The 21,634-nt window shown below is 45.8% G+C and overlaps 1 protein-coding gene across 3 annotated transcripts in view; it reads right to left on the minus strand.

Annotated features, from left to right (window-relative positions):
* Positions 1 to 112: 112 nt before the first annotated feature.
* The window catches only part of WSB2 (WD repeat and SOCS box containing 2), a 29,252-nt gene continuing 7,730 nt past the window's right edge, over positions 113 to 21,634 (minus strand). Inside the window, exons 2-9 of one of the 3 annotated variants that reach the window (XM_025401422.1) lie at positions 20,104 to 20,272; positions 10,843 to 11,087; positions 10,551 to 10,682; positions 5,708 to 5,808; positions 3,771 to 3,943; positions 2,633 to 2,743; positions 2,405 to 2,512; positions 113 to 1,785 (exon numbers count right to left, since the gene is read on the minus strand). In XM_025401422.1, the coding sequence (XP_025257207.1) occupies positions 1,623 to 1,785; positions 2,405 to 2,512; positions 2,633 to 2,743; positions 3,771 to 3,943; positions 5,708 to 5,808; positions 10,551 to 10,682; positions 10,843 to 11,087; positions 20,104 to 20,272 (1,202 nt within the window). In that variant the 3' untranslated portion in view covers positions 113 to 1,622. Of the gene's footprint in view, positions 1,786 to 2,404; positions 2,513 to 2,632; positions 2,744 to 3,770; positions 3,944 to 5,707; positions 5,809 to 10,550; positions 10,683 to 10,842; positions 11,088 to 20,103; positions 20,399 to 21,634 lie in introns of those variants that run through there. The other 2 variants (XM_025401421.1, XM_025401423.1) reach the window with 2 other exon arrangements.

Here is a 21,634-nt window from a genome sequence, read left to right on the forward strand (position 1 = left end):
CTCCCACCTCAGCCTCCTGAGTAGCTAGAACCACAGAACCACAGGTACATGCCACCACATCCTCAGCCCCCTGAGTAGCTGGGGCTACCGTGCACACCACCACCACACTAAGTTTTTTGGCTATTTTTTTTTTTTTAAATAAAGATGGGGTCCCGTCTCACTCTGTTGCCCAGGCTGATCTTGAACTCCTGGGCTCAAGCACTCCTCCCACCTCAGCCTCTCAAAGTGCTGGGATTACAGGCATGTGCCATCACACCCAGCCCTGCTTGTTTTAAAAGGGGACTTTTTTTTCTTAATGGAAAAAAATGAAACAGAGCCAAAAGCTTTTTTTTTTTTCTTTCCTTCAATGAAAGCCTCTCATTTTGAAAAGACATGTTTTTCTTCAAGCAACAAAGGTGGTAGAGGAAATTCCTCAACTTTCTCAACAAGTCATGTAATGTTACACTGGCCTCCATAAAGCACCGATTAAGAAAGCTAAAGAATAAGATGTTGTATTTCTTTTAAAATAATTTAAAATATATTAAATTTTCCTAAGGCAGGTTTTGTTTGAATGAGGTGTCTTGATTAGATAACTACATGCCACTGAAGGAGAACAGTACTTTTAAGGAGCTATTTTTGTTTCGCAGTAGAGTTGAAACCAGCTGATTAATCCAATGAAGTTAAACAGCAGAGACAGATCTCGTACATAAAAGTATCAGCTAAAGTCATGACTACACCAAGTCTTTACACAATTAAGACATCTTTGCAACTGTTCAATTTTAAGTACTACGGTTATTAGATAATCGAGAAAAACATAGTTGTACCTTAACATCTGTTGAGGTCTGGCCAAAACTATTGAGAAAATACAAATAAATATGATGATGATAAATGGCCACTGATAACTCAGTAGCCATCTGAATAGTCATGCAGTTTCAGAATACATCCTTGTATAATCTGACATACAAATTTGTCATCTGCACATGCACACCATTGTTAAAAAAAAAAAAAAAAAGCCAATAATAGTGTCTCGATCAGTCAGGAGCACGGCCTCTGATTCCCCTGTAATTTAGTTAAGCTAAATTAATACCTCATACCAAATGGCTCCAGGAAAACTGTCCTGCAGGTCAGAAGGGAGCCCAAGAAGAAAAGCACTTGGCCAACGTCGAAGCAACTCTGACCACAGCAGGAGAGAACTTGAACCAATGCTACCACTGCATCAGTAACACAAGGATAGGTACTAGGCAGAAGCCATCCTTCCCAGTGGAGAGAGTGTGAGCTGCTCTGCCACTAGAGAGGCTCTGGAGGCCTACTTACTTGTGTAATCAAAACAACATCAGTAACTGCACTTTGAATCAAAACGACTAGAAAGAGTTCAACACTTGCTGTTTGTAACTGGACTGAAGATTTAAGGTAAAGCTCTGTTGCCATGCAAGTGGAATCTCTTCCTCTAAGACTGACTTTCACATGCCAGGGAGAGAAAGATCCATGACTAGTACACTGGAATCTGGTTTTGCTACATTCTATTCACAATCCCGAAGAAATGCTATTTGAATCCAAGACCAGATGTTTGGCCCATTATTCCAGCACCTCCCTTTAACAGGACGATCTACCCTGCTACAAAGAAACACAAGATGTGGCGTTGCTTAAAAAGTCCTGTATGTGAGGAACTCTTTCATTTTCTTGGGGATTGGCAGTGCTAGGACTTGGTAAGTTGTTAGGAAACTTCGAAGGGCTTTCCGGCATAAGTGCTTCAGTGAGGACAGCACCCGAGGAGCTGTCCAGAACTGGACGTGGCCATCTCTTGTCCTGAAATGAAACAAACCGATGCTGTGTTAAGACAGAGCTTGGATGTTCATGTTTTCATGAGGATGGATACTTAAGTTTCTGTTTTGACTGGAAAGAGCGGAGTCTTCAGAGAGTGAAATGTAACCCTGACCGTGGAAATGGATGTAAAAGTTGTGGTGCTGAATAATTAAGGCTGCTGATAGGATTAGAAAAACTCAAGACACCTTTGATACCAAAGTGCTCTCTCTCCGCACAGCCCTTTCTAAATCTGACCACAGTCAGTTCTAAAGTAATAGGGGGAAGAGTGCCACCTACTGAATTATAGATGTTACCTGTAAAGTGGTCTTTTAGCCCTAAATAGTTTCCCATATATTACGCATCATCTCAATTTTATTCTCCCTTGTGAACTTGGCCCATTAGGTGGCATGACTTACAGGTCTTTAATTACATTTAGGTTAGATATTCAGAGAAAATGGTACACTGTATTAGCAAAATCGATCATTTGAGTTTTATATAATCTTGAATTGCCTTAAAGGTTTCCTCATAGGCAAGAAAATTCTAGATGGTTTCTTTCCTTAAAAAGCTCCATGGTATACTCAGCAGAAACCACCACCCATCTGTTCAGCTAACAAATACATACCCTGTGGCAATGACTCCACCATGTGGAAAAAATGTGCAGCAAAGACCATTGGTCATAGGAGCAAATGCTATGGGAGTTTTCAGTTCCAGGGCCCAGATCCTGAGGAGTCTGGATGGGGAGAGAGAACATCCACACATTAGCTGACCCAGGGCAAGACCAGGAGGGCCTTGCTGCCATTACTTGCAAGCACTTGTTCTGAGGTCACGTAAAGAGAGTTCTATTTGTTACCTGTCATCTGCCACCGTGGCAAGGTACAAGCCTTCTGGAGAGAAGCACACAGATCTCAGTGAGCTAATGTGGACATCACTGTCATCCATGGCGGGGTCAACCTGGGTGTGGCTGAGAAGGAAAGAAACAGGATGGCAGGCCTGGAGTGATGGCTGCTCTCCACCCTCCATCGTCACCCCAGGCAGGAAGCCAAACTGCCGTGGCTATAAAAGGACTCAAGATGCACTTGTGTGCCCCTCGTGGAAAAGCTTGGGATTTGCACACTGGGAAAAAAAGGATATCTCAGAAGGCTCCAGGTGTCCTGTGGAGGGACTGAAGGGTTACTAACACTTCCTTGTGCTAATTGGCTTATGCAAAGTAGGTCAGCCCTCACTTTAATGCCACAGTAGAAACTGCAAGTCTTTTTTAGGCTAAGATACATGATAATTATAGGACTGCCTATTATTTGCTTCATAAAACAACAGACACAAAAGGAAAAAGGAGACCAAGTTTATGAGAACATGAAACTCATTTTGGAAAGCACAGTTTCGATAAGAGGCTCTTTCTGAACTTGTTACTACAGTTATTAGTAAATGGAAATAAAGAGTCATATTGAGGCTTCATAATGCTGATTCCAAAGAAGTACATGCAGCCACCTGAATCGGGAGACGGGAAGACACTCAAAGCTACTTGAGAGGGCTTAACTGACAAGGCATCACTAAGAAGCAATGAACCAGTCCAGGTGCAGTGGCTCATGCCTGTAATTCCAGCAGTTTGGGAGACTGAGGTGGTGGATCACCTGAGGTCAGGAGTTTGAGACCAGCCTGACCAACATGGTGAAACCCCATCTCTACTAAAAATACAAAAATTAGCCGGGCCTGGTGGCACACGCCTGTAGTCCCAGCTACTCAGGAGGCTGAGGCAGGAGAATCGCTTGAACCTGGGATGTGGAGGCTGCAGTGATCCAAGATTGCGCCACTGCCCTCCAACCTGGGTGACAGAGGGAGACTCCATCTCAAAAGAACAAGAGACCCACTGTGCCTTTTTATCCAGCTTTTCCCCCTCCCATGTCCCAGACTCTAAAAGAGACATGTCTAATCCCAGGCAGGTTCCTCATCAGTCCCCCTACAAAAAAGTCATAGCAGGATTCAGTCCTTACTGGAGTGACCTCAGCCTTTCGCCGGTGTAGGGGTCCCACATAATCACATTGGTATCGTAAGAAGCCGTGACAAGCAGGGCAGAGTCCGGGGAGAAGTCACAAGAGACAACACTGCTTTGATGGCCCTCTAGCTTCCGAATTAACGTGTAGGACCTCATGCTCCATAGAAAGACCTGTGGAAAGTAAGAAGTGCCTGGTTAGGGCAGAAGCGAAGTGCTTAGGATTCAAATGGAGGGAGGGAAAGGTACCACCACCAAATCTTCTGCAGGCCTTGCGGCCAGGTCAAGTTGATTCTCTATCCCTTTCCTACAGCTCTTCCAGAACCTGTCGTATAGGTTTAAATAAGGTAACTGGTCTGGATTTTTGAGGATTTAAACCAACAGACATGCTCAAGGAGCTCACTATAAGAGAGAATAAACCAGACCAGCCTTAGGAAGACCCCCGCTGAAACGCATGTGCAGAGACTTCTGAGTCTGCTTCTGAGTCCTGTTTGCCAATAGGGTAGTACGTGCTGATGAAGACCTGAGCCAAGTGCTATCTTATTCCACTTAAATGTTGGTGGCCAGGCATGATGGCTCACGCCCGTGATCTCAGCATTTTGGGAGGACAAGGTGGGTGGATCACATGAGGCCAGGAGTTTGAGACCAGCCTAGCCAATATGGCAAAACCCCAAATACAAAAATTAGCCAGGCATGGTGGTGTACGCCTGTAAGCCCAGCTATTTGGGGGGTTGAGGCAGAAGAATCACTTGAGCCTGATAGGTGGAAGCTGCAGTGACCTGAGATCACGTCACTGCACTCCAGCTTGGGCGAAAGAATAAGACTGTCTCCAATTTTTTTTTAAAGGGTCAGAAGTGAAATCTGCGGCCACCCCACAAAGTAGTGGCAGCCTGTCAAGGCATTTTACACCCCCCACCTTGTGTATGGAACCATGGAAATCTGTCCCAAGACTGTGTCTCTGACCTAGCTCATCACTTTAAACCTTTGTGAGAAGCATTAAGAGGATTTTATTTTCATTCCTTTAAGAAAACCCTCAGGCCAGGCACGGTGGCTCACGCCTGCAATCCCAGTACTTTGGGAGGCCGAGGTGGGTGGATCACCTGAGGTCAGGAGTTCGAGACCAGCCTGGCTAACATGGTGAAACCCCATTTCTACTAGAAATACAAAAAATTAGCCAGGCGTGGTGGTGCGCACCTGTAATCCCAGCTACTCGGGAGGCTGAGGCAGGAGAATAGCTTGAACCCGGGAAGCGGAGGTTGCAGTGAGCCAAGATTGTGTCACTGCACTCTAGCTTGGGCAACAAGAGCGAAATTCTGTCTAAAAAAAAAAAAGTAAAAAAGAAAACCCTCATATTCCAAACCACAAATAAATGATGAGCCACCGGGACTGTACCAAATGGTGAACTCTCAACCTTCCCTTCAGTCACTTGCAGCAAGTGGCTCAACGCAACACAAAATTCAAACAGAAACTGTTCTCAAATTGTTCTTGGATTTCTAATACATGTTTGTTTTTTCAATTAACAGGATTTCAGGACAAAGTTCAACAAGTTACTGCACTGACATGATTTGAATTGGAAATCCAAATTAGAGAGATTCAAATTTGATGGTTCAAAGGAAATGTGGACTCACATGTGGGCTGCAACTTTTAAAATCTCAGACTCCAAGAAGAAAAGAAATTTAAAAAGCAATCATTTTCCCATTTTGTAAAGGGAAACAGACCTCTGATGACAGGAGCAACCTGTTTCCAGATCCCTCCTGTCTTTGGGTTCATGTTAAAGTGCAAGTCACAAGGGAGTTTCGCAGGTGGCAGCCACGGCTCACCAGCATGCCTTCTATTGGGGTGGATTTGCGGACGATTTTGAGAACACTCACACACACCAGGACACCACTTCAGACCTCCACGTCTCAGTGAATTAAAGCAATAATGCTGGAGACTCACCGACTTCTCTCCAGCTGCAGAGCACAGCATGCTGCAGTCTGGGGAGATGGAACAGCAGTAAACCCACTGCAGGTGGCCCGATAACACTTGAATCTGTTTACCTGGCAGAAAAAAGAAGCAAACGATGAGCCAATCCTCAAAACAACAAAGCAGGAAGACTGGAGAACTGGGAGAACTGGGGTGGTAACAGCCCCCCGCCCAGTATACCCATCAGCTCCTATCAGCTGGGCCCAAGGGTCCAATTTTCAATTCAGAGTAAGAAATATGACCAGATTTGTCATTTAAACACCTATAATCTGTGAATATGATATTCTAATTCCCCACAGAAACCATTACCTATGGCTTCAACACAATCTATAAGATCAGTAAAGGCGAAGGGGTATGGTGATCACTTTTTTTTTTTTTTTTTTCTGAGATGGAGTCTCACTCTGTCTCCCAGGCTGGAATGCAGTGGCGCAATCTCAGCTCACTGCAACCTCCGCCTCCCAGGTTCAAGTGATTCGCCTGCCTCAGCCTCCTGAGTAGTTGGGATTACAGGCACGTATCACTGTGCCCAGCTAATTTTTGTAGTTTTAGTAGAGACAGGGTTTCACCATATTGGCCAGGCTGGTCTCGGACACCTGACCTCAGGTGTTGATCACTTTTTAAATATAATCTTGAATTGCCTTAAAAGGGAGCCTTTGATAGCAGAGAATGTTCTTTTTCGGCTCCCCAACCACCTCAAGTACCCTGAAGCATCATTCCCAATTTTGAGAGAGAGTTTATCTTCAATTCTCCCTCATTTAAACTGTAAAGGTTTCTCTGTAATCACAAGGATCCTGCTGCAGACTGTCACCCTGCCAGCCTTGCCAGGATGTCCAGATGAGCAGTGTTGTGGAGTCATTAGGGGCACACATTCTAGAGTCAGACAGCTTGGGTTTGAATCCTGACTCCCCTGCTAATTCAGCACATAACCCAGGGCAACTCACACAATCTCTCCAGCTCTTGCTTTAAAAAAAGCCCGTCCATATAGGGGATGGGTGAATAAATGGTGGTATATCTACCCCATTAATGCAGTTGGAATTAGAGACAGATTTTCCATGGGGTACCTACCGTTTAATGAAAAATGCGAGATGCAGGGGAAAATCGTGAAGATATATGATTCCATTTTTGTGAAACAATGACCCAAAAGCCATGAATGCAAATGTGTGTGCACAGGATTATATAAGCAGAGAGAAAAATATGGAAGGGTATATACTAGGCTCCTAACACGGGGTACCAGGATGCAGGGGAAGACGGGAGGATGACGACAGCAGGGAGGGCAAGAGAGAGAATTGGGAAGGAAAGAGCCAAGCAAGAAAGAAGAAAAAAGAATTGTTATATGCCCGTACATGGTCATATATATGAATTTATTGAAGTTTATGCGGATGTATGGATCTACAAAAATTAGTACTTTTTATTTTTAATTTTTATTTATTTACTTATTTTGAGACAGGCTCTTGTTCTGTTGCCCAGGCGGGAGTGCAATGGCATGATCTCGGCTCACTGCAACCTCTGCCTCCCGGGTTCAAGTGATTCTCCTGCCTCAGCCTCCCGAGTAGCTGGAATTACAGGCACCTGCCACCACGCCCTGCTAATTTTTATGTATTTTTAGTAGAGCCAGGGTTTCACCATGTTGGCTAGGCTGGTTTCGAACTCCTGACCTCGAGTGATCTGCCTGCCTTGGCCTCCCAAAGTGCTTTAATTAATATTTTTAAAAAGTCATGGTGCCTGTAGTCCCAGCTACTCGGGAGACTGAGGCAGATCACTTGAGCCCAGGAGGCAGAGGTTGCAATAAGCTGAGATCGCAGCATTACACTCCAGCCTGTGCAACACAGTGAGACTCTGTCTCAAAAAAAAATAAAGGTCAATCATGGTTTCTTCAGCCGTCAAATCTCAGGGTGCTGTGAGTACTGAATAAATTAAGGCCTGTTAGGTCAATGGGGCAGCGCCCGGCAGCTGGGAACGCAACTTTATTCCCCTCCTCTCCTTGAAAAGCTCTCATAATTGGCCTGCTCCATCCCACCCACTCTCAGTCACACTCACTTGGTCTTTCCTTCCAAGTCATCAAGCGATTTCCAGAGCCACGGCATGGACCTTCCTGAGATGGTGGCAAGCTGCCTCAGTACACGCATTAAGCCAGCATTTAAAAAGGCACTGCCAGCGGAGCGTGGTAACTCACACCTGTAATCCCAGCACTTCGGGAGGCTGAGGTGGGCGGATCCTTTCAGGTCAGGAGTGCAAGACCACCCTGACCTTACCTTCATGGCAAAACCCCATCTCTACCAAAAATACGAAAATTAGCCAGGCATGGTGGCACACACCTGTAGGAGGCTCTGTCTTAAAAAAAAAAAAAAAAAAAAAAAGGCACTGCCTGGGAGAAGGTGCCCTGATCAGCAGCGTATCTTAGACTGTGTGATTACAGGTTCCACTAGAGTAGGGCAGGCGCAGTGGCTCACTCACGCTTGTTATCCCAGCACTTTGGGAAGCCCAGGTGGGCGGATCACTTGAGGTCAGGAGTTCGAGACCAGCCTGGCCAACATGGTGAAACCCCGGCTCTACTAAAAGTACAAAAAATTAGCCAGGTGTGGTGGCTTATGCCTGTAATCCCAGCTACTTGGGAGGCTGAGACACAAGAATCACTTGAACCTGGGAGGCGGAGGTTGCAGTGAGCTGAGATCGTGCCACTGCACTCCAGCCTGGGTGACACAGTGAGACTCCGTCTCAAGAACAAAAGAAAACAGAACAAAAAAAAACCACCTAGAGTTATCTTTGTGATCAGATGCCTTCAGATGAGGATGCACATGCACCGCCTTAGTTTGTTTGACAAGTTGCTATGGACTAAATGTGTCCCCAACACATAAAGCCCTAATCCCCAATGTGATGGTATTAGGAGGTAGGGCTTTTGATAAGTCAATAGGGCATGAGGGTGAAGCCTTGGGAATGGGATTAGTGCCCTTAGAAGAAGAGACATGAAAGAGACAGATCTCTGCCAGATGAGGATATAGACAGAAGGTGGCTGTTTACAAGCCAGGCAGCTGGTGCTCACAGACACCAAAACTACTAGCACCTCGCTCATGGACTTCCCAACCTTCAGAACTGGGAGAAATAAATGTCTGTTGTTTTTTTTTTTTTTTTTTTTTGAGACGGAGTCTCGCTCTGTCGCCCAGGCTGCAGTGCAGTGGCGCGATCTCGGCTCACTGCAAGCTCCACCTCCCGGGTTCACGCCATTCTCCCGCCTCAGCCTCCGAGTAGCTGGGACTACAGGCGCCCGCCACCACGCCCGGCTAGTTTTTTGTATTTTTAGTAGAGACGGGGTTTCACCATGTTAGCCAGGATGGTCTCGATCTCCTGACCTCGTGATCCACCCGCCTCGGCCTCCCAAAGTGCTGGGATTACAGGCTTGAGCCACCGCGCCCGGCCATAAATGTCTGTTGTTTAAGCCACCTAGTCTCTGGCACTGACTAAGATACAAGTTTTTGGGCTCACTGCTAAAAGAGCAGGAGAAAGGTCCCTCCCATGGCTGTGTGGAGCTGGACAGTCATAACTTGGGAGAGAGTGCCAGTGCCTTCACACCATGGGGATGAGTGGCCTCTTCATAACCCTCCTTCCAATCCCTCCCGCCCTGATCCTCTTCATGACCCTTTACCACTGCCTCCTTCTAATCCCTCCAGCCCCTGAGCCCCATCCAGGGCTGGAGGGATTGGAAAAATGGCATTGCAATAAATTCCCCTTTCTTATGTCACCTTTTTTTTTTTTTTTTTGAGACAGAGTCTTGCTCTGTCGCCCAGGCTGGAGTACAGTGATGCAATCTCGGCTCACTGCAAGCTCCGCCTCCTAGGTTCAAGTGATTCTCCTGCCTCAGCCTCCCAAGTAGCTGGGACTACAGGCGCCCAGCACCACGCCCAGCTAATTTTTGTATTTTTTAGCAGAGATGGGGTTTTGCCATGTTGGCCAGGCTGGTCTTGGACTCCTGACCTCAGGTGATCCACCCGCCTTAGCCTCCCAAAGTACTGGGATTACAGGCGTAAGCCACTGTGCCTGGCCTGTTATATCACCTTTCTAGTCAAGGATCAAACCAGAGATGTATGGAATTCCTTACTGGGCCACCCCCGTATATAGTTTGCTCAAGGCAGAATTTCACAAAACCTGATGCCCTGTAGCCTGAGAGAATTATTCTAGGCTTAGAGTCTGCTTCAAAAAGAAAGTCTAACAGGAAGCACCCAACAGGGACTTCTACATCAGTGGTTCTCAACCTGGGGAGACCTTGCCCTTCACAGGACATGGGGACTTTTTTGCTTGTCACAACTGGAGAGGATGCTACTGGCATCAAAAGAGAAGAGGCCAGGCATGCTGCTCAGTGTCTTAGAATGCACAGGAGAGCCCACGACAAAGGGTTATCCAGCCCAAAATATCCATAGTGCCGATGAGGAAACCTGTTCTAGATCAAATATTTTTAACAGGGGCAATTCACCCCAAGAGGGTACAAACTAGTTCTTGGTAGCCAAAAAAATCTTAACATTTTTTTACATACAAAGCATAGACATGCATTCAGCACATAAGCAAATATACAATAGATCTTCAATATTACAATAGCCTAAATAGACACACAGTATATGTCTGGTATTAAACTCTCTTTGGTACGGTATTATCTTTGGGGCGGGCAGGGGCAATTAGGAAAAAACTGTCTAAAAAGGCTCCTTAAGGGACAATCACAGAAAAAAACATCAAGAAACACTGTTTTAGATCAAAATGAAACTGGTAAAGAGGAGAAAGCAAATACGGTATTTTTGGAGTTGCCAAGTAGTTCCTTCTCTTCCCATACCGTGTTTATTCAGGTCCCAGATGCGAAGAGTCTTATCCCGTGACGCGGAGACCAAAATCAAACTGCCACTGGGTGTGAAGCTCAGATCTCTCACGACATCTTGGTGGCCGGAAAGATTCAAAAGCAGGAGCCCTGGCATGAAAGCAGGGGCACTCAGTCAGCCAGAGAGGGGGCACAAGGTGTGCCTTCCACGGCCACACCCCTCGGCCAACACGAGTGGAGCAGGGAGGTGACACAGTCAGAACATGCACCCGAGCCTCCCAGAACCCTGCGCCAGCCAGGAATGACCTACCTGTCTGCACCTCCCAGATCTTGATCTGCCCATCGTTGAGTCCCGTAGCAAGAACCAGGCAAGAGACATCGGGCACCTGGGGGTGGTGGCGTGCCCAGAGCCTCCTGCTGGGTGGGGAAGGCCACGGGCTGAAGGCCAGCCCCCAGACAATCTGACCACAGTCCAGCGTCTTCTCTTTTGGGCTGCCCCGCCCTTTCGTCTCATTTTTGCTACTGCGGCTTTTGGCTTCAAACCCTTTAGGGATGCTGGGAGAAGCAGAGATTTCTTAATGAATCCGCAATTGTTACCAAGTCTATCAACTTTTCATCCTGGGACATGTAAGACTTTTGGGGAGTGGAGGGAAGGGTCTGTCACCCAAGCTGGCATGCAGTGACACAATCATGGCTCACTCAGCCTTGACCTCCCTGCTCAACTGATCCTCCCGCCTCAGCCTCCACCAAGTAGCTAGGACTACAGGCATGTGCCATTAGGCTCTGTTAACTCTGTTTGTATTTTTTGTAGGACGGACTTTTGTCATGTTGCCCAGGCTGGTCTCGAACTCCTGAGCTCAAGTGATCTGCCCACCTTGGCCTCCCAAAGTGCTGGGATTACTGGCATGAGCCACCCCACCAGGCCACATAAGATTTTAAATCCTAGAAACAAGCTGGCCTTTGGTGCAGTTTGCTGTGACTTTTCTTTTTGTTTCTTTTTAAGAGTTGATGTAGGCCGGGCAAGGCAGGTGGATCGGCTGAGTTCTAGAGTTCGAGACCAGCCTGGCCAACATGGTGAAGCCCCATCTCTACTAAAAATAAAAAAAAAAAAGATTAGCTGGGCATAGTGGCGGGTGCCTGTAACCCCAGCTACTTGGGAGGCTGAGGCAGGAGAATCACTTGAACCCAGGGGCGGAGGTTGCAGTGAACCAAGATCGCACCATTGCACTCCAGCCTGGGGAACAAAGGCAAAACTCTGTCTCAAAAAAAAAAAAAAAAAAAAAAGAGTTGATGTAACACAGGCTATACTGGCCATGGCTCAATCTATTTGCAACAGCCCTGCAATGGGGTGACCTGCCTTGTGGGATAACTAAATCACAGATGCTCCAGGGAGTCACATGCTTGCTCAGAAAGTTCTCTTGGGTTTTGGTGAGTGGAAGGAAAAAGATACTCAGTTTTTCCCATGAGTAAGAAAGCGCAATGCAGGTTTGGAACTAGGGCAGAACTTAGAGCCTGAATAGCCACCACTCTCCTGCCTGATGAGTTCCCTTATCTCTAGCTTAGAAATCCCCAAGGAGCTGGAAAATAAACCCCTGTCTTGCCAACACCTTTTGTTTGGTACATGTTAATTTCCACCTTTACTCACTATGTTCCAACTGATTAATGAGGCTCCTTCATTTACTTCCCTGATGGTAACCCGCACAAGAATCAAACAGCAAGGTAGTCAAGAGAGAAAAGGAATTCACAGGGCTGCGTAGAGATAGCCTGTCCTGGAAGATCTCTTAACCCGACCCTCTCCTACAATTCAACTTACAGTGAAACAGGCCCAGATAAGCTAAAACATGGGGCCCTGGCTGCCACTGTGCCCAGGAAACAATGTCTCAAATGCACAAGCACTTGGCCAGCCCTGGGGTTGAGCCTGAAAACATGAAGCTTACTGTTTGCGGTACACAGCACAAAGGTCTCCATGTGACCTGACCATACTCTGGTTGGTTAAACTGAGGGAAATGGAGACGAGAAAGCTGAACGCCAAATTTGGTTCCATGAGAAATCCTAAACTCGATGCATATGTAGTTGACAACTTTATGTATTAATTGGTGCAGAAATAATTGCAGTATTTGCAATTACCACCATTACTTTTGCACCAACCCAATATTACAGATGGTAAAAACCACCATTACCTTTGCACCAACCCAATATTACAGATGTTCCCAAAAAATTCTAACTAAATCACATTTCTGTCAATTGTGTGGTGAAAGACATGAAAGAATTTTAACCAAGCTCATTTACAAAATTAGAAGGGAGGGGCCGGGCACGGTGGCTCACACCTGTAATTCCAGCAATTTGGGAGGCCGAGGTGGGTGGATCACCTGAGGTCAGGAGTTCGAGACCAGCCTGACCAATATGGTGAAACCCCGCCTCTACTAAAAATACAAAAATTAGCTGGGTGTGGTGGCAGGGGCCTGGTGGCGCACGTCTGTAATCCCAGGTACTCGGGAGGCTGATATGGGAGGATTGCTTGAGCCAGGAGGCGGAGGTTGCACTGAGCCAAGATCACATCACTGTACTCCAGTCTGGGTGACAGAGTCAGACCCTGTCTCAAAAAAAAAGGTCTACGCTCTTAGCAATTGTCAAGTGTACATTATTAATAACCACAGTCATCATGCTGTACAATAGATCTTCCGAACTTACCCTGCTTAGCTGAAACTTTATACCTTTGATCTATATCTCCCCACTCCCTCTCCCACCCCCGGTAACCACCATTCTACTCTCTGTTTCTATGAGTTAGACTTTTTTAGATTCTACATGTACATGAGATCACGCAGTATTTGTCTCTCTGTGCCTAATTCATTTCACTTAGGATAAAGTCCCTCAGGTTCATCCATGTTGTAGCAAATGACAGATTTTGTTCTTGTCAATAAAGTTGTATTGGAACGCAGTCACACGCATTTGTTTAGGTATTGTCTGAGGCTGCTTTCACATTGTGACAGTAGAGTTCAACAGTCAAGACAGAGACCTTATGGCCTACAAAGCCTAAACTATTTACTTTATAGAAAAAGTTGGCCAGGCGCTATAGCTCACGCCTGTAATCCCAGCATTTTGGGAGGCCAAGGTGGGCGAATCACTTGAGGTCAGGAGTTTGAGACCAGCCTGGCCAACATGGTAATACCCCGTCTCTACTAAAAATACAAAAAATTAGCCGGGCATGGTGGGGGGTGCCTATAGTCCCAGCTACTTAGGAGGCTGAAGCAGGAGAATTGCTTGAGCCCGGGAGGCAGAGGCTGCAGTGAACTGAGGTCGCACCACTGCACTCCAGCCTGGATGACAGAGCAAGACTCCATCTCAAAAAAAAAAAAAAAAAGAAAAGAAAAGAAAAAGAAAAAGTTTGCCAACCTCTGGGTCTAAATGGCCAAATATAGGCTAAAACTTGTTATTCTGGCCAATCTGAATGTGACCACGAATGTCACTTCGATCGGTCCAGACCTACCTGGCTCTGGCCCTGGCACTGGCCGCTGAGTTTGCTGTCACGAGAAGAAGCACTTAAGAGGCAGGCTATGGGAAGAGGTTTAAGACAGGTTGGAGCCACCAGTTAAATTTATTTTATTTCTTATAAAATCCTGATTTCTGTATTTGTTTTATTTATTTTGGTTTTTTTTTTAGAAACAGGGTCACTCTCTGGCACCCAGGCTGCAGTGCAGTGGTGTGACCATAGCTTACAGCAGCCTTGAACTCCAGGGCTCAAGCAGTCCTTCCACCTCAGCCTCCTGAGTAGCTGGGACTACAGGTGCATGCCACAATACCCAGCTAATTTTTTAATTTTTTGCAGAGACAGGGTCTTGCTGTGTTGCCCAGGTTAGTCACTAATTCCTGGCCTCAAGCAATCCATCCCACCTCAGCCTCCCAAAGTGCTGAGATTATAGGCCTGTGGCACCACACCTGGCCCTAATTTCTGCATTTGAATTAAGGAATACACCTGTAGCTACTTTATTCCAAAAGAATTAAGGCATATTTATCATTTCATTTTAATATCCTAAATTTAATTTTTCTAGAAAGAGATACTAAAATCTCCATTTTATGGGTTATTAACTTTCCCGGGGTCACAAAATCAGGGGCAGAACTGGAACTAAGGTCTTGGGTATCCTGGCCTAATGCTTAACAAATACTTTGAGTTTGCTAATGAATCAAGGGATGAGTTACATGAAACGCAGTGGGATCGTACCATGGGAAAGGGCTGATGAGGCAAGACAGATTCATTGGCAGAATTTAGCTTCACTGAAGTTAAAGTTTCTAAAAACTTTATTTCAAAAAGCAGTATAATTATTTGGTTAATATCAATTATTTGCTAAATATCAAAAGCACTACATAATATGATTTTTAAAAAATGTAAAACTACCCTAACTAGAATATAAATGCCTCAAATTCTCTTTTAAAAGACTTTTAAAATAGCAATTGTTGGCGGGGTGTGGTGGCTACGCCTTTAGGAAGCTGAGGGAGGATCACTTGAGGCAAGGAGTTCAAAGCTGCATTGAGCTATGATCATGCCACTGTACTCCAGCCTGGGTGACGGAGTAAGGCCTTGTCTCTGCCCCCCAAAAAACCCAATTATTTTAAATTATAAAAATAATAAATAAAAATAGAAGAGAAACATGGGAGAAATGTGAAAATGAGACAAATAAAGTAAAAATTACCTATAATCCTAACACCACCATTCTAAACATCTCACTATAAATTTTTGTGTATATACACGTCTTTTAAAAACAAATCTGGCCGGGCGCGGTGGCTCAAGCCTGTAATCCCAGCACTTTGGGAGGCCGAGACGGGCGGATCACGAGGTCAGGAGATCGAGACCATCCTGGCTAACACAGTGAAACCCTGTCTCTACTAAAAAATACAAAAAACTAGCCGGACGAGGTGGTGGGCGCCTGTAGTCCCAGCTACTCGGGAGGCTGAGGCAGGAGAATGGCGTGAACCCGGGAGGCGGAGCTTGCAGTGAGCTGAGATCCGGCCACTGCACTCCAGCCTGGGAGACAGAGAGAGATTCCGTCTCAAAAAAAAAAAAAAAACAAAAAAAAAACAAATCTGGTATCATACTGCATACATGGTTTTACAAACTGCTTTTTATTTTTTTTAAGAGACAGCATCTCACTGTCGCCCAGGCTGGAGTGGCCTGGTATGATCAGAGCTCACTGCAGCCTCTAATTCCTGGGTTCAGGCGATCCTCCCATCTCAGCCTCCTGAGTAGCTAGGACCACATGCATGTGCCACCACGCCAGGCTAATTTTTTTTTGTAGAAACAGGGTCTTGCTATGTTGCCCAGGCTGATCTAGAACTCCTAGCCTCAAGTGATCCTTCCACTTCTGCCTCCCAAAGTGCTGGGATTACAGGCGTGAGCCACCACACCCGGCCATATAGCCTCTTTTTTTTTTCAATAAGCTTCATACTGCAAACATTTCCTCAGAATACTGTTCTTCAAAATATGTGATTTTGTCAGGTGCAATGGCTCACGCCTGTAATCCCAGCACTTTGGGACGCCAAGGTGGGTGGATCCGTTGAGCCAGGAGTTCAAGACCAGCCTGGGCAACATAGTGAAACCTTGTCTCTGCTAAAAATACAAAAAAATTAGCTAAGTGTGGTGGCACACGCCTGTAATCCCAGTTACTCAGGAGGTTGAGGCAGGAGAACCGCTTGAATCCAGGAGGCGGAGGTTGCAGTGAGCCGAGATGCGCCAGTACACTCTGGCCTGGATGACAGAGCAAGACTCTCTCAAAAAAAAAAAAAGTGTGATTTTTCTCCAAAACCAGTAACTTCTCACTCAACACAGGAAAAAATAACACTTAGTTCATTATGTTAAATAATAAATATGAAAAAATGGTTAATACTCAAATACCTTTTTCCATATTCCTTAGTTAATAGTGAAAGGATATATTTACCTATAGAAATACACGTATTTGAAAACGAGTGATTTTCAGGATCTTCCAGGTTGTGCTTTTTAAAAAAAAGCAGACTAAGCCAGGCGCAGTGGCTCACGCCTTCTAATCCCAGCACTTTGGGAGGCTGAGGCGGGCGGATCACAAGGTGAGGAGATCAAGACCATCCTGGCTAACACGGTGAAACCCATCTCTACTAAAAATACCAAAAAAAAAAAAATTAGCCGGGTGTGGTGGCGGGTGCCTGTAGTCCCAGCTACTCAGGAGGCTGAGGCAGGAGAATGGCAAGAACCTGGGAGGCAGAGCTTGCAGTGAGCTGAGATTGTGCCACTGCACTCCAGCCTGGGCAACAGAGCGAGACTCCGTCTCAAAAAAAAAAAAAAAAAAAAAAGCAGACTATAAATTCATATAGTAAATGTACTTATATGTCAAGTCTTGAAGGAGCATCCCTTGTATTTCAAGTGGGGAATTAGTAAACAATGTATGACCTTGGCATTATCATTAAACTGACCACAGAAGGAACTGAAAACTCTGATTAAAAACACATGACAAAATTTGATGGCTGCAAAAATATCATATGGAAATGGTAAAATTTTCTTAACCATCCTCTCACTTCTGGATTTCAAACTGTTTCCAATTTTCTTAATATACAACTAATTTCATAATGAAGATCAGTGTATATAAATAGATGACACCATTTCTGAGATTTCTTTTTTTTGTTTTTTTTTTGAGATGGAGTCTTGCTCTGTTACCCAGGCTGGAGTGCAGTGGCGCGATCTCAGCTCACTGCAACCTCCGCCTCCCAGGTTCACCCGATTCTCCTATCTCAGCCTCCTGAGTAGCTGGGATTACAGGTGCACACCACCACACCTGTCCAACTTTTTGTATTTTTAGTAGAAACAGGATTTCACCATGTTGGCCAAACTGGTCTCAAACTCCTGACCTCAAGGGATCCGCCTGCCTCGGCCTCCCAAAGTGCTGGGATTACAGGCATCAGCTACCGCGCCCGGCCCAAAAGAACATTTTTCAGGTCTTTGATGCATTTTGCCAGCCTTCCTTCCAGAAACTGCACAGATTTATCCCCCTCAACCCTAGCAGCATGCAGAGTACCCATCTCAACAAACTCCTGTCAACATTCCCTTTTATCAATGCAAATTTCATATCCAACTTATAAAAACCTTAAATCTAATGTTATTTATAAAAAATGCTTAAAGCAAAATAAATGAGAGCTTCAAGGGCAAGGGCCATGTTTGATTTATCTCAGGACTCTCAGTCCCTAACTCCGTGTTACACAAAGAAACTATGCAACCAAGGCTGGTCAACATAGTAAAACACCGTCTCTACTAAAATACAAAAAAATTAGCCAGAGGTGGTAGCGCACGCCTGTAATCCCAGCTACTCAGGAGGCTGAGGCAGGAGAATTGCTTGAACCCAGGAGGAGGAGATTGCAGTGAGCCAAGATTGCGCCCTTGCACTCCAGCCTGGGCGACAGAGCGAGACTACGTCTCAAAAAAAAAAAAACAAAACAAAAAGAAAGAACCTATGCAACCAAGGCTGGCTGAATGAATGAATACAGACATAGAGTTGCCCTAGGACCAATGAAAACATACAGATGCTGGACTATCTGAATGGGAGCTCACAGCATTCTGACACCGGGGCTTGTCCATCCCAAAGAAAGAAAAACTAGTATCAGAAACTAAACTTGGCCAAGCGCCATGGCTCACGCCTGTAATCCCAGCTACTTGGGAGGCTGAGGCAGGAGGACTGCTTGAGGCCAGGAGTTCAAGACCAGGCCTAGGCGAGACCCTGTCTCTACAAAATATTTAAAAGTTGAGCGGGCATGGTGGTGCGCCTGTAGTACCAGCTACTTGGGAGGCTAGGGCAGGAGGACAGCTTGAGCCCAGCAGATTAAGGCTGCAGTGAGCCGTGACTGAGCCACTGCACTCAAGCCTGGACAAGAGAGCAAGACCCTCTCTCTCTCTCAAAAAATAAAATAAAATAAAATAAACTTGGTTGATAATAAAGAGACAAAAACGAGCAAAGGCTCTGAGTAGACATTTATCCAAACAACGTATACAAAGGACCAGTAAACACCTGAAAAGATACTCCGCCAGGTGCAGTGGCTCCACACCTGTAATCCCAGCACTCTGGGAGGCCAAGGCGGGTGGATCACCTGAGGTCAGGAGTTTGAGACCAGCCTGGCCAACACAGTGAAACCTCGTCTCTACTAAAAATACAAACATTATCTGGGCACGGTGGTGTGCACCTGTAGTCCCAGCTACTTGGGAGGCTGAGGCAGAATTGCTTGAACCCAGGAGGTGGAGGTTGCAGTGAGCCGAGATCATGCCACTGCACTCCAGCCTGAACAACAGAGACTCTGCCTCAAAAAAAAAAAAAAAAAGAAAAGAAAAGAAAAGATGCTTGACATCTGTAGCCATCAGGGAAATGCAAATCAAAACCACTATGAAATGCCACTTCACACCGCTAGGATGGCTACCCGCTAGGATAATAAAAAAGACACACAATAACAAGGGTTGGATGTAGAGAATCTGGAACCTGAATCCATTGCTGGTGGGAAAGTAAAATGGTGTAGCCACTCTGGAAAACAGTCTGACACTTCCTCAAATAGTTAAACATAGAAAACACAAGTTTTCTATATAAATGTTCACAGCAGCACTATTTGTAACAACCAAAACATGAAGACAACCCAATGTCCATCAACTGATAAATGTATGAACAAAATTTGTCATCTCCATATGATGCAATAAAAGGAAATGAAATACTAGTATATGCTAGAACACAGACGAATTGTGAAAACATTATGTAAAATGAAAGAAGCTAGTCAAAAAAGGCTACGTGTTGTATGAACCATGAATAGGAAACATCTAGAATAGGTCAATCTAGAGAGACAAAGTAGATTAGTGGTTGCCTGGAGAGTGCAGGGGGGTTAGGGGATCTAAGCTAAGGGATACAGGATTTCTTTTTGAGGAAATAAAGATATTCTAAAATTGATTATGTGCTGGGTGCAGTGGCTCATGGGAGAAATGTGTAATCCCAGCACTTTGGGAGGCCGAGGCAGGAGAATCACTTGAGGTCAGGAGTTCGAGCCCAGCCTGGCCAACATGGCAAAACCTCATCTCTACTAATAATACAAAAATTAGCCAGGCATGGTGGTGTACGCCTGTAATCCCAGCTACTCGGGAGACTGAGGCAGGCAGGAGAATCGCTTGAACCCAGGAGGTAGAGGTTGTAGTGAGCCAAGATTGCGCCACTGCACTCCAGCTTAGGAGACAGAGACTGTCTCAAAAAATAAATAAATAAAGTAAAATTGATGATGGTGATGGATGCACAACTCTGCAGATAGACTAAAAGCCATTGTATTGTATACTTTAAATGGACAAATTGTGTGGTATATAAATTTCATCTCAAAAAAGCTATGGAAAAATAAGCCAACTTGGGGCTAACATAATCTTGACCGAATTGACTTTCACATATACAGAACTTGGGGCTCTGGAAACCCCCATGATCAATTCCTGAACCATGAGCCACCTTCCCTCTCTCTGGTTCTCGGGCAGGGAGATGGCAAAAGAACAAGGGGTGTTTGGAAACGCGCTGGATGGGGGCCCCAGTGAGAGAACACTTACAACTGCTCCTCCAGTGGCCAGGGGATCAGTTTGACGATGCAGTGTCCTTGAGACCAAGCAAACCAGGAGCCATCTGGGGAGAAGGCGACGCTCCAGGTTTCACAGCTGGACTTCCAATCAAACTGGTGGGGGCGCCCGGGCTTGAGTTCGGCCAGCAGCAGCGGTTCCTCTGGGGCAGGAGACAACATGCTTCGAATACACACCCCCTTGCTCCCTGACCACCCAGACACAGGAAAGCCACCGTCTCCCTGTGGCAAAGAGCGACACTATCCATTCCCAGAGGGAGTTGTCACTTAAATGACCCAGGGCAATAACAGCAGCCACAGGCCACATTCCACCATGGTTACTCAATCCTGGCACTCCTCACTGCTGGTTAACCATGACTCACAGTAACCTTTGTGCCCGTGAACTCAGTGAATGGAGGCCTCATTTTCCTATGAATACTTGAAGGGGAGGAAAGTGGAGAGATAGCCAGACCAGGAATATGCTAGATAGTGCTGATTATGGGGCCAAAATAGCAAGGCCTTCCAATGCATTTCAGTTTTCTTCAAAAGAACCTGCTGCTAGGACCGGGCGCGGTGGCTCATGCCTGTAATCCCAGCACTTTAGGAGGCTGAGGTGGGCGAATCATGATGTCAGGAGATCGAGACCATCCTGACTAACATGGTGAAACCCCATCTCTACTAAAAATATCAAAAATTAGGCAGGCGTGGTGGCGGACGCCTGTAGTCCCAGCTACTTGGGAGGCTGAGGCAGGAGAATGGTGTGAACCCGGGAGGCGGAGTTTGCAGTGAGCCGAGATCGCGCCACTGCACTCCAGCCTGGGCAACAGAGCAAGACTCCGTCTCAAAAAAAAAAAAAAAAAAAAAAAAAAAAAAAAGAACCTGCTGCTGTCAAATAAGGAATATATGAAACTCAAAGGCTCCCTATCACTCGCCTGCATCCTCCCCATCATCAAGGCTAAAAACGCTCAGCCCTTGCCCTGCTTCCTCACACTCAGAAGTATGGATTCCATCTCCCCATCTCTCCTGCTTCCACATCCTCTGTCCGGGGTTAAACCTTCATCTCATCTTGCCCAGACCTTTTGCTACAGTCTCCTGATCGGTCTTCCTACCCCTAGAGACGCTGCTAAAGCTGAAATACACATACCATCACATCATTTCTTTCAAATACATTTGAAAGCTCCCACCTGCCTACATCATAAAGGCAACTGAGCCCAGGCCTTCCACCACATGCCATCTGCCCCAGCCCATCGGTCCAGACTCCTTCCCTTATCTCCTCCCTGCAGGCCACACTCTGGCCACAAAATCTCCTTAACATGCAAGGGGCTTAATTACGTTCACACCTGGACCCACTTTTGCTTATGAGAATCCCTAGCTTCTCAAAGTAACAAAAAAGAAAGAAAAAGTAATAATCCCACCTAGATTCACAACTAAGAAGCATACCCTGATCTCACACTATCAAAACGGAAATAAGTCGCACCTTGTTTATTTCGTTCTCTCTTATGTAACCAATTTCCCTCTGCCCCCGG

This window comes from Theropithecus gelada, chromosome 11, assembly GCF_003255815.1.
Source record: "Theropithecus gelada isolate Dixy chromosome 11, Tgel_1.0, whole genome shotgun sequence".
Taxonomy (NCBI): Eukaryota; Metazoa; Chordata; class Mammalia; order Primates; family Cercopithecidae; genus Theropithecus; species Theropithecus gelada.